This window comes from Panthera tigris, chromosome F2 (assembly GCF_018350195.1).
Source record: "Panthera tigris isolate Pti1 chromosome F2, P.tigris_Pti1_mat1.1, whole genome shotgun sequence".
Classification (NCBI taxonomy): Eukaryota; Metazoa; Chordata; class Mammalia; order Carnivora; family Felidae; genus Panthera; species Panthera tigris.
In genome coordinates, this window is record NC_056676.1 from 5660930 (window position 1) to 5677517 (window position 16588).

At 38.9% G+C, this 16588-nt stretch overlaps 1 protein-coding gene across 7 annotated transcripts in view; it reads right to left on the bottom strand.

Moving 5' to 3' along the window:
- RB1CC1 (RB1 inducible coiled-coil 1) overlaps window positions 1–16588 on the bottom strand; it is a 91570-nt gene that overhangs the window by 5829 nt on the left and 69153 nt on the right. For 5 of the 7 annotated variants that reach the window (XM_042973184.1, XM_042973185.1, XM_042973183.1 and 2 more), the window contains 6 exons: window positions 14078–14243; window positions 11243–11351; window positions 10901–11141; window positions 4153–4207; window positions 2995–3042; window positions 642–700 (listed from right to left, as the gene is read on the bottom strand). In XM_042973184.1, coding sequence (XP_042829118.1) covers window positions 642–700; window positions 2995–3042; window positions 4153–4207; window positions 10901–11141; window positions 11243–11351; window positions 14078–14243 — 678 coding nt within the window. Of the gene's footprint in view, window positions 1–641; window positions 701–2994; window positions 3043–3778; window positions 3919–4152; window positions 4208–10900; window positions 11142–11242; window positions 11352–14077; window positions 14244–16588 lie in introns of those variants that run through there. The other 2 variants (XR_006212969.1, XM_042973186.1) reach the window with 2 other exon arrangements.

A 16588-nucleotide genomic window follows, 5' to 3' on the forward strand; every position in this document is an offset into this window, starting at 1 on the left:
GAAGTCTGAAAAACAGAAACCAGAAACACTGTAACTTAAAAAATCTATTTGAAATGACTCTCCGATCTAAAATGAAAAAGACTAAGGTGATCAACAGGATTTAGAAGCGGTGGCATTGGGGGTGCCTGGGGGCCTCAGTCGGTTGAGCGGCCGACTTCGGCTCAGGTCGCGATCTCACGGTTTGTGAGTTCGAGCCCCGCGTCGGGCTCTGTGCTGACAGCTCGGGGCCTGGAGCCTGGTTCACATTCTGTCTCCTTCTCTCCCTGCCCCTCCCCAACTTGTACTCTGTCTTTGTCTCTCAAAAATAAATAAATGCAAAAAAAAATTTTTTAAAGAGGTGGCATCAGCTGAAAAGTGGAGTCAAAAAGATTTCAGAAATATCTGTGTACAAATGATAATTAAAGCTGTAATAGGAATGGCTTTGAATGTAATCCTAATGTTTCCAAGAATAATTTAGAAAACCTTTACTTTTAATAGAAAATGTTTTACTACCAATGAGTACAAAACACTCAGCTCAATGCACCTGAAATCTGAAGGATTACAGCCACTGAAATATATTTCCATTAACAATCCAATACTATCTAAATCAGTGACTCTCTTTCACAGGAAAAACTTTGAGAAAATATAAATAAAATACTTACTCTCTAATAGCTATCTTTTCCGAATGCCTTGAGGATACCGAAGACATGCTCTGAGACATCTAAAAAAATGGACAGTTCATAAAGCTATTTACACAATTAAAGCACCACATATATTTATTAGGTCCTTGCTGCAAAAATTTCTCTCGATGTCACACACATTCAGATCTGTGCCTCAGCTTTTAAGAGTCCAAGCATAAGGTTCATTAATGTAATTCCTTTCCTTCAACAATAATTTTCAGTGGACAAATTCACCTACACTTTTACTTATGTTATTTAATCAAATTTGGCTGCATTAAAGACTACGTATAGAATATTTTATTTGTAATTCCATAGCTAATATTAAAAATATCACAGGGAAAGAGATTAACAATTTTTGGAGAAGAGTTTGCCAATTCTAACACATCAGTTTCAAATCTACTGGTAAAAGAACAAACCAAAAAACTCTGCAGGAAAATCTTACTCAAAGACTCACTAACTTGGAAAAACAAATAAACACAATGCTACTCTGGCTGAAAAGTGGGTGGGAGAACAAAGTTCTCAGAGTCGGTAAAGTCCCTTTCTGACGTCCAAGGCAACTTCTGAGAAGCTTCAGTTTAAAAACCCACAATTCTGAGCAAGTGTTAAATGAGGAAAGGTGTGACTGTCACCCATTTCCTCTCCTGATGACGAACAAAATGGGACGAGACACGCGAGCGGACGCGCTGTTGCCTTAGCCCAGCTGGGACGGCTTGCTCTTCAAACGGGCTTTAATCCATTTCTGACACCATCACATGACCCACGGGGCACGTGTCCCCCAGTCTCAGGGCCAGAAAGGATGGTGAAGATGCCTTCACTTCCCAAGCAGAGTGGGCAGCACAAATCAAGGACAGACAAGTGCATTTCTCTTATTAAGTCTAATTCTGATTCTCAGAATTTCTTCCATTGCTCTCTGAACTTTATCTGGAATAACGAAGGGTCTCGTTCGTGCTTGAAACAAAATAAAAAGAACAATAACAAATAATGAACAGAAAGGCCTAAAAGTACAGCAATTTAGTATCAAAATCATCCAAATGGTCTACATACTGCCAGTGAAGGCAAGTTTGACCATCCATTTTCTGGACCACATTTTATTTAGATTTTTTAAAAAGCTTAAGTTTTTCATATATTTATTATAAATGAGGTCTTAGATTTAAGAAAACACTGTGAAAACAGCTGTAAATTGACATGAGAGTATCCTTAACATTGAGACACCTCTCTGGGTGGGAGTGGGGTCCTCTGGATCTGAAGGGCAAAACTCCTTCTTTCATAAACACTTCCCAAGCATCAACTGTGTACCAGTTACTACTGAAGGTGCTAGGAACACAGACAAGACTGGCTACAAAACCCTTGCCAAACAGGGCTTAAAATCTATTGGAAATACTGCATCAAACGGCATGTTGAATGATGTCTGAGACAGGCAACTCTTCTCAGTCTTTTTGAACAATGGTTTGCTGTACTTACAAAAACAGCAAATAGACTTAAGATTGTCTTGGTGATAAATTAATGATTGACTATAATGACTGTAGACTAATTGACCATATGACTAATGACTACAGAATTTAGATGTAATTTTTGCTGTTCAATAAGGTATAGGAAAGAAAAGCAGATGTTTCCCTACAAGATACTGTTTTTAAAAAGCTCAATTCTAATCAGTATCAAAACTTTTCAAAAGTACTGAACACACGCCTTAAGATTATTCCTATTTCCTCATAACTTACAATTATTAGAACTTGCAAAATGAAGTAACTGCCTTATTAAAACAAGTAAGATCAACTGTACAACTGTTCAAGTAATTGGTTAATATGTTTGCAGGTTAGAGTAAAGCCAAGATTAATTCAGAAGATTATACAGGGTATCATGCAAAGTGTCAGGATCAAACATGTTCAGTTTAAAAAAAAAAGTGAACGGACATAATGTATTAATTACGCACCCTTAAGAGTGAATATGTTAATTTCCAAAAGGCCTATAAAAAGTACTTCTAACTATAAAGAGTTACTGACTTAAGAATCCCAACTTGATGTTACAAATACATGTAATTACGGAATCCTAAGTGATCATAGCTTATTAATCACCGGAAACACGGTCTTGAATTTGCTGACTGATATTAACGTGACATTAGTAAGGTAGTCAGCTTCGTCCGTTCTACTGCCACGGAGGGCACCTCTGACCTACGGTCACCTCTCTGAGAATCAAGTCATTAATGACCCACACGGCCCAATGAAACTACTAGAAATAAATTCATCGAGCCAAACATGTTGCTGACGGTATTTATAATGAAATGTAATGCAAAACATTTTGAAATGTTAACATCTATTGGCCAAGAAAAATAACTTACCAGTCTTTGATTTAACCGCTTGTTTTCTTCTTCTTTCAATTGTAATGTCTGCAGGAGGAAAAAAAAGGGACCTGTGGTTTATCCCTTGTATCTTCTCTACTTGAAACTTCCTAACTGTCAAATTTCCTTCATCTTCACATTAATGTTCTGATCTAGTATGAAAAGTTAGTGAGGATATTCTTTTTTATGGATCCTTTCCAACTGTTTTAATTATTTACAGGCTTAAGAGAGAATTAGAACAATTTTAGGTACATTTACCTAAGCTGAGGGTTCTCAAAGTTTAATATGCTTTAGAATTACTTGTGGAACTTGTAAATGTGCAGTAAATAGCTGGGAGCTATTCCCGAAGACTCTGTAGGGGATAGACAGCAGACGGGGGATAGGAACAGGTCTGGCCTAAGAGGAGGATTCTGTAGTTATAACACACACCCCAGCTGAATTTCACAAAGGTGATCACACAACCCTTTAATAAGAATGCACGATAGAACACAAAGTTATAGAATTCTGACTTTGGATTCTTACTGGACGATTAAGCCTGAAAAGAGCAAGAGAAAATGTTGAAAATCTTAAAAGCCCAAGGAATGAAAGTGATCTATGAGTAAGGATATGTTAACTCTGAATCAAAATTATATATAACCTGATAGTACAATTGAGAGGAAACCCCTTATTGCCATTTTTTTAAAATTTCAATTAATCTCAAAAAAAAAACCCACACAAAAAACAAAACCCCTAACTTATCTCATTATTCATACTCTATTTTTGCCCACTTCTAGAAAATACTTACCTTATTTTTGAAATAAATACATGAGGGTTCCTATTTATAATCTTTTGTTGCATTCTGAACTGTTATTGAATAAAACCATTATTCCCTATATTCATTTTATAAAGACCACCAATCTTCTTTTCGGATATAGACTTCATTTACTGGGAAGAAATGACAAATAACAGACCTGGAATACTATTACCAAATATTTAGCCACCTGAATAAAAAAAATGACAGGATTTCTCAAAACATTAATCGCAAAAGTAACCACTTTTTAAAAGATCTAACTTTATAAACACAACCTGGTATGTTTTCAATATAAACATTTTGTAACAAGCGTCCAGAACGAACGCGAACACAGTCAACACTGCATTTCAAGAAAGAAATTTACTTACTCGTTCTAACAGCATTATTCTCTGTTTTTCTTCAGATAGCATATGGATATTTTCTCTAAAAGAGAATGATTTATTTTAGTTTAAGTCTTTTAAAATTCTGGACTTTACATTCTTCAATAAGATTTGGAAATTTAACTATTACTACAGAGCACTTTAAAAATTAAAGATTTGGACTACATTTTCTTTTTTTTTTTTTTAATTTTTTTTTTTTTTATGTTTATTTATTTTTGAGAGAGACAGAGTGCGAGCGGGGAAGGGGCAGAGAGAGAGGGAGACAAAGAATCCGAAGCAGGCTCCAGGCTCTGAGCTGACAGAATAGAGCCTGATGCAGGGCTCGAACTCATGAACAGTGAGATCATGACCTGAGTTGAAGTCGGATGCTCAACTGACTGAGCCACCCAGGCGCCTCTGGACTACATTTTCAAAAGCAGCCTTAATGTTTAAATTAGGACACATTTCAATGGTACACGTTCTTTGTACTGGAGGTCTTGAATCCAGATCGACAAACCTTTTGAAATTATAAGCAAAACTTTGTGCATGCATTTTTCTAGGGGCCATGTCTTTTGAATCTGAAGTTTTCCCCCAGAGAGGAAGAAGCGCTCCTCTTCCTACGTGTGGGTTAATGTGTGGTACCAATAAAGTGGTATTTCCTGGGTGGCTTCACCATTAAAACTAGAAATAAAACACAATACATCTATGAGTAAGCTACAGACAGAACTTAAAGTTTTATTCCACAAAAAAATAAACCAGATCTCAACAAAGATTTCAGTGGTACTACTAAGTGGCTAGAAATGTGCTCATCTCTCTGCCATGCGTAAATCTGCCCATCGCACTAAAACACTCAAAAGTTAGAAAAGAAAAAAATGTCTAATAGGGTACAGGCTTGAACGTTGTATTTTTATGACAATTCTTTATGGAGGCACAATTGGGAAATAAATTATGAGACATTCAAAGTGTAAAATATGATGATGTGATATACATACACATTGTGAAAACATAAGTTCAATGAGTCAACTAACACCTCCATCACTTACCTTTTTAGCAAGGCAGGGAGCATGTTGAAATTCTACTCTCTTATCAAATTTCAACTATACAACACAGTGTTACCATTTACCGTGACCATGTTACATCCTTAGGTCTTGTTCATCTTATAACTTGTACCTGAAAGATTGCAACCTTTATCCAACCTTGCCCCCCCCCAGTCCCAGCTCCTGGCAACCACTTTTCTACTCTATGAATTTGACTTTTTATTTAAAGATTCTACATATAAGGGATACTATGCGTTATTTGTCTCTCTCTGGCTGGCTTATTTCATTTGGCATGTTGGCCTCCAGGTTCATCCATGCTACTGCAAAGGGCAGAATCTCCTTCTTTCTCATGGCTGAATAATAATTCATGAAATATTTTTGTTCACCATTTTCTTAATCCATTCATCCATCAAGGGATACTTAGGATGTTCCCATGTATTGGCTACTGTGAATAATGCTGCCGTGAACATGGGAGGACAGAGATCGCTTTTGAGATAATGGCTTCATTTCTTTTGCATAGATGTACCCAGAGCTGAGAGACAGCTGGATCACACGGCAGCTCTACTTTTAATTCCTTGAGGAACCACCATATTGTTTTCTATACTGGCTGTACCAGTTTACATTCCCACAAACAGTTCATGAGAGTTCTCTTTCCTCCACATTCTCACCAGCACTTGTTACCCACTGCCTCTTTAATAACAGACATCCTAAGAGATACGAGGAGACTGGTATCTTGTGGCTTTGATTTATATTTCCCTTATGATTGGTGACACTGAGTACCTTTTCATGTAGGTCATCCGTACGTCCTCTTTGGAAAAAGGTCTATTTTTTGCCCACTTTTTAACTGGGGTTGTTTCTTTGCTGTTGTGTGGGTTCTTTATATATTTCAGGCATTAACAATGTATTAGATGTATAATTTGCAAATATTTTCTTCCACTCCATAAGTTGTCTTTTGATTTTGTTGATGTACAGAACCTTTTTAGTTTGATGTAGTCCTACTTGTTTATTTTTGCTGTCTTTGCTTCCAGTGAAAACCCCCCACACCACTGCCAAGCCAATGTCAAGGAGCTTCTCTCCTATACTTTCTTCTCTGAGTTTTACAGTTTTGGGTCTTCTATTTAAGTCTTTAATCCATTTTGAGGTGATTTTTGTGTATGGTGTTAACGGATCCGGTTTCATTCTTTTGCATGTGGCCGTCCAGTTTTCCCAGCACCATTTATTGAAGACACTATCCTTTCCCTACTGGGCATTCCTAAACTCCCTTGTCAAATTTTAGTTGCCTAATATGCAGGAATTTGTTTCTGGCATCTCTATTCTATTCCATTCAGCTTTGTATCTACTTATGCCACCTGTTTGATTACTACAGCACTGTAATACAGTGTGAAACCTGTCAGAAAGTCAGAAAGTGTGAAACCTCTAGCTTTGTTCCTCTTGCTCAAGATCGCTTTGGTTATTCAGGGCGTTCTGTAGTTCCGTATGAATTTTGGGATTGCTCCTTTCCATTTCTGTGAGAAGTGTTACTGGAGTTTTGATAGGGATTGCAAAGAATCTTCAGATTGCTTTGGTTAGTAAAGACATTTTCATAATTTTAATTCTTCCAATCCATGAACACAAAATCTCTGTCCACTTATTTGTGTCTTCTTCAATTTCTTTCACCAACATCTTGTAGTTTTCAGTGTACAAATCTTTCACCTCCTTGGTTAAATCTATTACTAAGTATTTTACTTTTTGATGCAATTGTAAATGGGACAGTTTCTCAAATCTCTTTGTTAGTTCATTGTTAGCATATAAAAACATTACTGATCTCATGTCCTGCAACTTTCCTGAACTTATGATTAGTTCTAACAGTTTTTGGTGGTCTTTTAGGGGTTTCTACATATTATCATGTCATCTACAAAGAGATAATTTCACTTCTTCCTTACCTGTTTGGGTATTTTTTATTTCCTTTTCTTGCCTAATTGCTCTGGCTAGGACTTCCAGCACACTATGGTGAAAAGCAGTGGCGAGAGTAGGTATCTTTGCTTTGTCCAGATCTTACAGAGAAACTTTCAGCTTTCTGCTGTTGAGTATGATGTTAACTGTGTGTTTCGCATATACAGCCTTTATTATGTTGGGGTACATTCACTCTACACCCACTTTGTGAAGAGTTTTTATCATGAAAGGATTGATGTTGAAAATTCTGTCAAGTGCTTTTTCCTCATCTACTGAAATGATTAAACGATGGCCATTCTTTGTTTTGTTGATGGGGTAGATTGCACCAGTTTGCTGAGGCTGAACCACCCTTGTATCCCTGGAATAAATCCCACTTGATCCTGGTGTACATTCCCTTTCGTACATTGCAGAACTTGGTTTATTAATATATTGCTGAGCATTTCTGCATCTATGTCCATTATGGATACTGCCCTGTATTTTTCTTGTAGCTCCCCTGTCATGCAGGTAACAGGGTAATGCTGGCTTCATATATTGAGTTCCGTAGAGCTCTTTCCTCTTCTATGTTTTAGAAGAGTTTCAGGAAGGTTGGTATTAGTTCTTCTTTTAAAAAAAATGTTTGATAGAATTCACCAGTGAAGCCATCTGGTCCCAGACTTTTCATTGCTGGGAGGTTTTTGCTTACAGATTCAATCTCCTTACTTAACTGGCCTGTTAAGATTTTCTATTTCTTCATGACTCAGTCTTGGACGGTTGTATGTTTCTAGGAGTGTATCCATGTCTTCTAGATTGTCCAATTTGTTGTAAATGATTGTACATAGTAGTTTCTTACAATTCTTTATGTCTGGTATTAGCAGTAATGTAGACTTCTAAATTATTCTGGGTAATTCCCCATTTACATTTTAAGCAACTGACTAAAGCAGGAATTGTGTCTTCTAAATGTTAATTCTTTTTTTTTTTGTTTAAATTTTTTTATTTGAGACAGAGTGAGCACACATGAGCTGGGGGGCAGGGTTAGAGGGAGAGCAAGAAAGAGGGTGTAGAATTCTTAAGCAGGCTCCGTCCTCAGCATGGAGCCCCACATGGAGTTTGATCCCATGACACTGGGATTACTACCAGAGCCCAAACCAAGAGTTGGGACACTTAACGGACTAAGCCACCAAGGCACCCCTAATGTTAATTCTTGTAGGAAGAGGCTATGCCTAAGACAAGGTCATGAAGATTTAATTTCATTTTAGCTTTTACATTTAACTCTGTGATTCCCCTGTCTTGTAAATAGGAGATCCAATTTCATTCTTTGTTTGTGGATATTCACCTGTCCTGTCCTAGCACCATTTACTGAAAAAGCTACCATTTCTCCATTGAATTGTCCTGGCACCATAATACAAGGATTCAGGTTCAACAGACTATAAAGTTAAGGGCTTATTTCCAGACTCTATTTCAATGGTTTATATATATGTCTACATACATATAACTACACACATATATATCAGCTACCAACATCCTTATTACTATAGTTTTGTATTAATTTCTGAAATAAGGACATGTGTGTTTCCAACTTCATTTTTTTTGAAGACTGTTTTGGTTATTTTGAGTTCGTTGCATTTCCATATGAATTTAGGACCCACTGTCCACTTCTGCAAAAAAGGTGTATTTCAACAACAACCGTGTTGAATCTGCAGATCACAGAGTATTGCTACCTCAACAAAATTAAGTCTTTTTTTTTTTTTTAAGATTTTGTTTTTAAGTAATCTCTACATTCAACGTGGGGCTTGAACTCACAACCCCAAGATCAAGAGTTGCATGCTCTACTGAGTGAGCCAGCCAGGCATCCCAAGATGAAGTCTTCCAATCAATGAACATGGGATGTCTTTTTAGGTCTTCAAGTTCATTCAATAATATTTTGTAACCTTCAGTGTACATGTCTTGAACAACTTCTGTTAAATTTATTCTTAAGTATTTAAATTTGTAGTGAAATTCTGGGGACTGTCAATATACAAGATCATATTATATATACAAATAGAGATAGTTTTATTTCTTCCTTTCTAATCTGGATGCCTTTAATTTCTATTTCTTGCCTAAGTGCCCTTTATAGAACCTCAGGTGCAATGCTGAATACAAGCAGCCAAAGTGGACCATCTTCTTGCTCTTGATTTTTTAGGGGAAAGCATTCAGTGTTTCACCACTGAATATGATCTTCTCGTGGGTTTTCTTTTTTTTTTTTTAAATAGTTTTGAAGACTTTTATTTTTGAGAGAGTGCATGCACATGTGCATGTCAGTGGGGAGGAGGGGAGAGAGAGAGAGAATGAATATGAATATGAATATGAATGAATCCCAAGCAGGTGCCACACTATCAGTGCGGAGCCCAATATGGGGCTCAAACTCACAAACCGTGATATCATGACCTGAACCGAAACCAAGAGTCAGAAGATGCTTACCTGACTGAGCCCCCCAGGAACCCTGATGTTTAATTTACTTATCGCATTCCTGAAATACTCCAATGAGTCATGACGATCATCTTTGACTCCATTCCATCTGAAATGTTAAAACTGTCCTTGGGATTTTTTACACCTGTATCTTAGTCTCTGTAATTTTTAAATCCATACATGTGGTTATGGTTCTATTCATTCCACGTATTTGTACCTTCTTTTTACTTGATATTTTATTTATCATAGTTTACATACTTTTATTAATTTCATTTTCTCATACATGTACTTGAGATTACATAATTGTCCCAGTGTTACCACCTTGATTATAGCTCTCATTTTTGATACTTTTGTTTAGACTTAAATAACTCAATTTCGATTTTCTTATCAATACCTATGTTGTATACACAGGTATTCAAATTAGCAAATGGATAAACTACTTTCGTTACTAATTTTCAACTGCTTATGCTTAGTGGCTGTAATTACTTCAGTATTTAGAACTCTGAGACTTGTTTTGTGACCTGGTATGTAGTGAATTTCCTTAACGGTTTCTCTATTGCTTTATTTATTTATTATTTTTACTTCATTGTGTCACGAGAGGAAAAAGGCCTACCATAACTGTGGCTCTACAAAGTTCTCGTTCTAGATTTAATCCACTTTCTATTCATACACAATTGATCGAAGTTACATTTTTAAGCAACTACAAGTTACCAACCAACTGCTTAAGGTAAAACCGTGCCCTCTCTAAATCTGAAACTTCTTCTTTAACTTATAAAACTCTTTTGCCTTGAATGATTTACACACTTTTCCCCTTACTATTTTTCTTCAGGTGCTTCTCATATGTAGAATTCAGTTGGATACTTTTTTTTCTTGAGAGGTTTTGCTGCGATCGGCCGGTTAACTGTTCCCGTGTCTGGACTTCCTTCTGTCGCTTACGCCTTCTAATTAGGATAGTCCCTTTAGGAACTCCTCTGCCTTCCCCCGCCCAACACACACTCACCAAAATCAATATATCCGTTACTATGGTAACGCCCCTTCCTCCTAGGTAGTGGACCTCAGAGTTTAAACACTTCCTGCGAACAAGAACAGCTTCACACTCCTGCAGGGAGCCTTCAGCGGGCAGCCCACGACAAGTCTGGGGCACCCGTAAACTATGAAAAGAGGCCAAAGCGACTCACATACACACACAGTCAGCGACACTAAAGTATTGCTCGGATTTGCGGCTCAAAGATCTAAAAGGCACAACGACTTTCAGGCACAGCAGCGCCACACGTATTTCCTGTCCTCGGCGCTTGGCTCACGGAAGTGCACCGGTGCTTGGAGAGCCTGTCCTACTTGGGGCAGCTGAAGCCGGACGGACTTACTGTACAGACATCGTGCTGGTCTCCATCGCCGAGTCGGCTTTGCCTTCGTCTTGCGTTTCCGGGCCTGACCGCTCTGGCTCGCCTGGGAGTTCCGGTGCGCATGCTCCGTAAAGTTCCGGGGCCGCGGCTACGTACGGCGAGGGAACAAAACTGCCGCCGCGCAGCTTGCTGACTTCTTCCTCCAGTTTTTTCTTTTCCTCAAGCAATCGAGCTCGATCTTCAGACAGTGACTCTATCAGATCTGGAGGCCCCCCCCCAAGGTGAAATCACACATTATAAACATTTCATGCGACTGTTTTAATCTTAAAAGGCGTTGAAAATACATGACAAAACGTCACTTACCTTTATCTCGCTCTTGCTGTTGCATTGTACTTTTCAGCTTATCATTAAGATCGTTGATTATGTTTTCTTTTCTCATTTTCTCTCTTGTTAAAACAGTGTTAAAGTTGGTCTGGAACAAGAGAATGACAACTGTTTAAATTATCTGCACGTACACAGCAGCCAGGGCGGAATAAACTAGCCAATATTTTTGTTTTGCGTGGTGCATCTGTATGTGGAGAAGCTATAGTGCAGCTCACAAATAATGTATGTATGGTTTGTTGGTTTGTTTGTTTGTTTGAGGGGCAGAAAGGGACGGCGACAGAGAATCCCAAGCGGGCTCTGCACTGTCAGCGCAGAGCCTGATGTGGGGTCGAACCACAAATCCGTGAGATCGTGACCTGAGCCGAAACCAAGAATCAGACGCTTAACCGAAGTGAGCCACCCAGGCGCCCCACAAATGATGTTTATTTTTAAATAAGAACGCTATACTGTTGTAAATACAGTGTCACTGCACTGTCCTGGTTCCACATTAAGATACATTCCAATTTAATACCTTTCAAATGAATTCTATTTTCTCATTACAGACTGTCTACCTATTTATCGTCAGAGGAAATTTAGCATGAAGAGATGATTTTAAATTTGGGGGAAAGAAAGAAAACGAGGTAACGAGTGTTGTTATACACTCCCTTTTTCTTCTTTAATAATCTTCCTGCTTCTGGAATCTTCCTTTTGTTTTTAGCTAAATCTTGACTACCACAGTAATGTTACACAGAGATGACATCATCCCATCTCTTTATCTGGACATCTGGCTTATAATAACTAGACTTGTTCTTCCTCGACTTTTATAAAAACTTTCCGGGGCGCCTGAGTGATTCAGTCGGTTAAGTGTCTGACTCTTGATTTCAGCTCAGGTCATGATCTCACAGTCATGAGATCGAGCCCCACATCAGGCTCCAAGCTGGGCAAGAAGCCTGCTTAAGACTCTTTCTCCCTTTGCCCCTCTCCCAGGCACACACACTTGCTCTCTTTCAAAAAAAAACAATTAGAAAAAAACCAAAACCCCTTCCTACTACGAAGCCCATGTACTGAAGTGCCTGCACAGATCGCGAAAGTCCCTGTGGCAATTCTCACTGTAGTTTCTTTTATAAAGATGACCAAATGGTCGACAATTTCATTTGCAAAATCTCCATTAAGATCTTCTTTAAACTTAAGAGCCACAGGGGCGCCCTGGTGGCTCAGTCGGTTGAGTGTCCGACTTCGGCTCAGGTCATGATCTCACGGCTTCTGAGTTCGAGCCCCGCATCGGGCTCTGTGCTGACAGCTCGGAGCCTGGAGCCTGCTTCAGATTCTGTGTCTTCCTCTCTCTCTCTGCCTCCCCCACTCACACTCTGTCTCTGTCTCTCAAAACCAAATAAACATTAAAAACTTAAGAGCCATAGATGGACGGCAAAGGCCTCTTCCCATCTGCCCAGCATTTCCAATTCCAAAATTAAGAGTCAGGATCCTTCAATTAATGCATACTGCCAATAACACTAAAAACTGGGAGACAGAGTAAGGATATGGCATTTTTAGAGCAAAATTAGTGAATTCATTAAACACTGAGTTAAGCCAGAAAGCATACGTGAAGATGCCTCAAAAGGGGCACTTATGATGTCTTTTGTTAAGCCATCTCTCTATGTATTATTTATGTAAAAAGAATCAACAAATATTTATAATAGCACACACATTTCTGTCAGTTAATTCATCCCCTACCTAATTCGGGCAATCTAAAATTATGTGTCGCTCATAAAGGAGCACACAGAGAAAGATAGCAAGAGAGTGAGAGTTCATGTCGAATGAATCATACAAGGGAATGTACAACCTCAGATTTTTAAAAACAGAGACATCATTAATGATCTCTTCCTTGGTAATTCTTAAAACTGGTCGCTACTTCGCGAACACTTAAAATTCATTGGCTTCCATAAAGCCGCACTCTTTCTTTTTCTAGTTACTCTCCTTCCTTCTTTTCAGGCTCTCCTTTCTTTCCCCAGGCCTTAAAACTTAAAATGTAAAGTGACTACAGGTTCTGAACTACTGGACTTTCTTGAATTCTAAAAAGACATGAAGGTAATCATACCATCTCAGAAAAGGGAAAAGACCCACATATATCGAACGAATGTGGGTACCAACTATATACCATGTGTCACCGTTTCAGAAACGCATCCCTCGGGGTAAGAAAACCAGGTCACTCTTCTCACTGGCCCGAGCTGTCACTGCAGACGCCCACTGCCCTACCCCCGCCCCGTGCCTGGCAGTTCTCCCCTCTTTCTCCCTGCCCCAGAGGGCGATCCCTATTAAGTACAAATCAAACTGTGGTCCCTTGATTTCCTCTCCAATTGCTCGTCGTCATCCAGGCCTGCGGTGAAGTACAAGCTCCTTCACCAGACCCCCTACTTCTTAGCGGTCTGGCCCCTGCGTCCTTCACGAGCTTTACACTCTCGGTAGTCATCAATACTAACAAGTGAATCGTCAAAGTTCAACAGCCCGCCATTATCTACCACCGGCCTGTCATGTGGATAAGAATGAGGGAAGTGTAAGAAGTCTGTACCGATTAGCATGTAATTTAGAATAATAAAATTTTAGAGCTCAGGGGGAAAATTCAATCATTATATATGAAGTTGTATAAACACTTAAAAGTAATCGGAATTGAAAATGCTTTTATCATGAGGATATTTAATAAATATTATCAAGGTCAAAGCTGGAAAAATCACATCTAAGATATGAGGCACCCTCAGCTGCACAAAAAAATTATATTTGTTAATTTATATTTAGCTTCTTTAGACCTAAAGTAAATGTAATGAGGGTTGGGGAACATACCTGTTGTTCAGCAATCAGAGATGTTCGAACATTCTGCATTTCTTCATTCTTTCTTTTCTCTTGCTCTTCAAGTTGTTCTAGAAACTTTGCTTTTTCTTCCTGAAGCTTTTCTTGAAGTTCAGCGACTAGGCTTGAAGAATCTTCTCTGGTAGATTCAGTGGCAAGACTTGAAAATTAAATGAAGTATTAAACTTTTCCCCCAAAATAACATATAATCGTGAATATATCAAATGCCACAATTCGCTGACATCAGAAAGGCTACGTATCTTCCTTAAACCTAACAATAATTAGGAGATATTTCTGGGTAACCCTCCACCCTTTTTATCTACCAACTGGAAGCAAGTAAGAGGGGAAAGTGCCAGATACTGACACCAACATGGCTGAACGACTATGATAATCGTATGTGATAAATTCAGGATAACCTGCTTCTACCAGTAAGTGGGAATGTTCTCAATATAAAAATCAATATGCGTCTCAACTCAGTTTCAAATTTCAGTTCTGCTATTCCTACAACTGTAATGTACATGACACAGATAAAAAAAGAAAAAAAAGAGAAAGAAAAAAGAAACCCATACGTGAAGATCACGTACGTTGAAAAGACCTTAATTTTTAAAACAGGTTTTGGGTCATTTTGTTAGCTAATGAATAAATAACACAAAACTACAGGCGGGCTTAAATGTTCACAGTAAATCCACGTATTCCTAATTCATACTCATCTCCCTCGAAATTAGGTAACCCCTGACAGGTTGCTGACAAAGCACCCGAGAGAAGAGAAGAGGAAAGGCAAAGAGAAAAAGCACAAACACAAGTTAGTAAGCACTGTAACTTCTGATACAGAAGTGAATTTTGTCTGTCTTCAACCTAATAATCTTGTACCTCAAAAACCTTTGCCCATGAAGCAGGTAATTAATCCCACCAAAGGAGTCACAAATATGTTAAAACCACAGGAAAAAGGCTGCCGTCTTAGCAAATATTCCCACACTATTTTGGTGACCAAATCAACTCATTGCTTTAAATGTACACTTACACAATTTCAAATGACACTTTAATGTTTCTGGAATGACGAGGCATTTTACAACCAATGTGGATATTGAAATTGTTTGCTCTTACTTATTCCTGATGTAATTTCATAATCTATAAAATTATTATACAATTAATACTACAGCAATTGATAATCAGACAAAAACTGTTCACTGTGATTCTTTTAGTCATACTTCCAAATTTACTGATAAAATCTAGTAATTCATATGAACTTGGTCCCCATTTTCTCCTAAGAGATGGTTTTAAATGAGCAAACATGAAGTATGAAGTTAGAGACATAATATTTCTAACAAAGTCTGACACTTCTTAGTTTACAGAAAGGCTTCAACTGGGGAAACACTTAATCCGTAATATAGTAAAAAGGGATAAGGTAAAAGATTTGTTTTCAAAGTTTTCCTTTAGGGCTAGACGACAAAGGGGTACGGAAGGTAAAAACTGTAGCACAGAAAGAAACCTGACAGGCTATGTAAAACAAAGGATTACGGAAAAAACAGAATATAAATGTGGACTCAACATACCAAGTGTTAAGGATTAAAATTAGGTATACACAGAGTTTACATATTAGCTTGTCTTCAACAGTGCTTGTCTAATAAAATGTTTTATGTTTTTAATTAAAAAAAATTTTTTTTTTTTGAGAGAGAGAAAAAGAGCAGGAGCCGGGGAGGGGCAGAGAGAGAGAGGCAGACACAGAATCCGAAGCAGCTCCAGGCTCTGAGCCGTCAGCACAGAGCCCCACGGGGGAATCGAACTCATGAAATTCGAGATCACGACCTGAGCTGAAGCTGGACACCCAACGGCCCCAAACCTTGGGGATTTTATACGTACAATGTAAAGTCATTAAAGAATTTTATCTAGAGAGAGAATGATAAAATATAAATTCAGGTTTGTGAAAGACTTCTGTGAGGATATTGGTTAGAACACTGGAACACAGTAACAAAGTATAAAGGAGGGAAGGTTCAGCATGAGAAAGGATTCTGGAAGCGTGCGACTCTCTCCAGAGCTCGCATGGGCTCCTGGGGAGGAGGGAGCCGGCTCCGCAGCACACGGCGCACAGCCGCGGTGCAGGGATCCCCAGGGCGCGCCGGGCGAGAACGTTGCCCTGGCCGAAGTACTTCCGGAAGACGGTGTATTGCCTCCCCAAGGACCAGAGACCCTACAGGTGCCAGCGAAAGGCTTTCCATTGGCGGGGGACAGAGGTGCACCCAGAGGGCATATAGCTTTACTGCTGCCTTTGGAGGTGCTACACCACAGATTCTGTGCACTGCGCAGGCAGTGGGGCTGTTTTTCTGCGACGAAGGACATCAGACACAGCGTGGAGAGGCTCTACTCTGGAGGATGGGGGGCGGGGCAGTGTGGTGTCAGGTCCTTGAAGATTTGAGTCTTGAATCCCAGCTCCCTGCCCTGCTATTCCGTAGGGCTGCCTCAACAGCAAGGGGTGTGAGATCGCCCCGTCTGGGACGAGAGACTGTG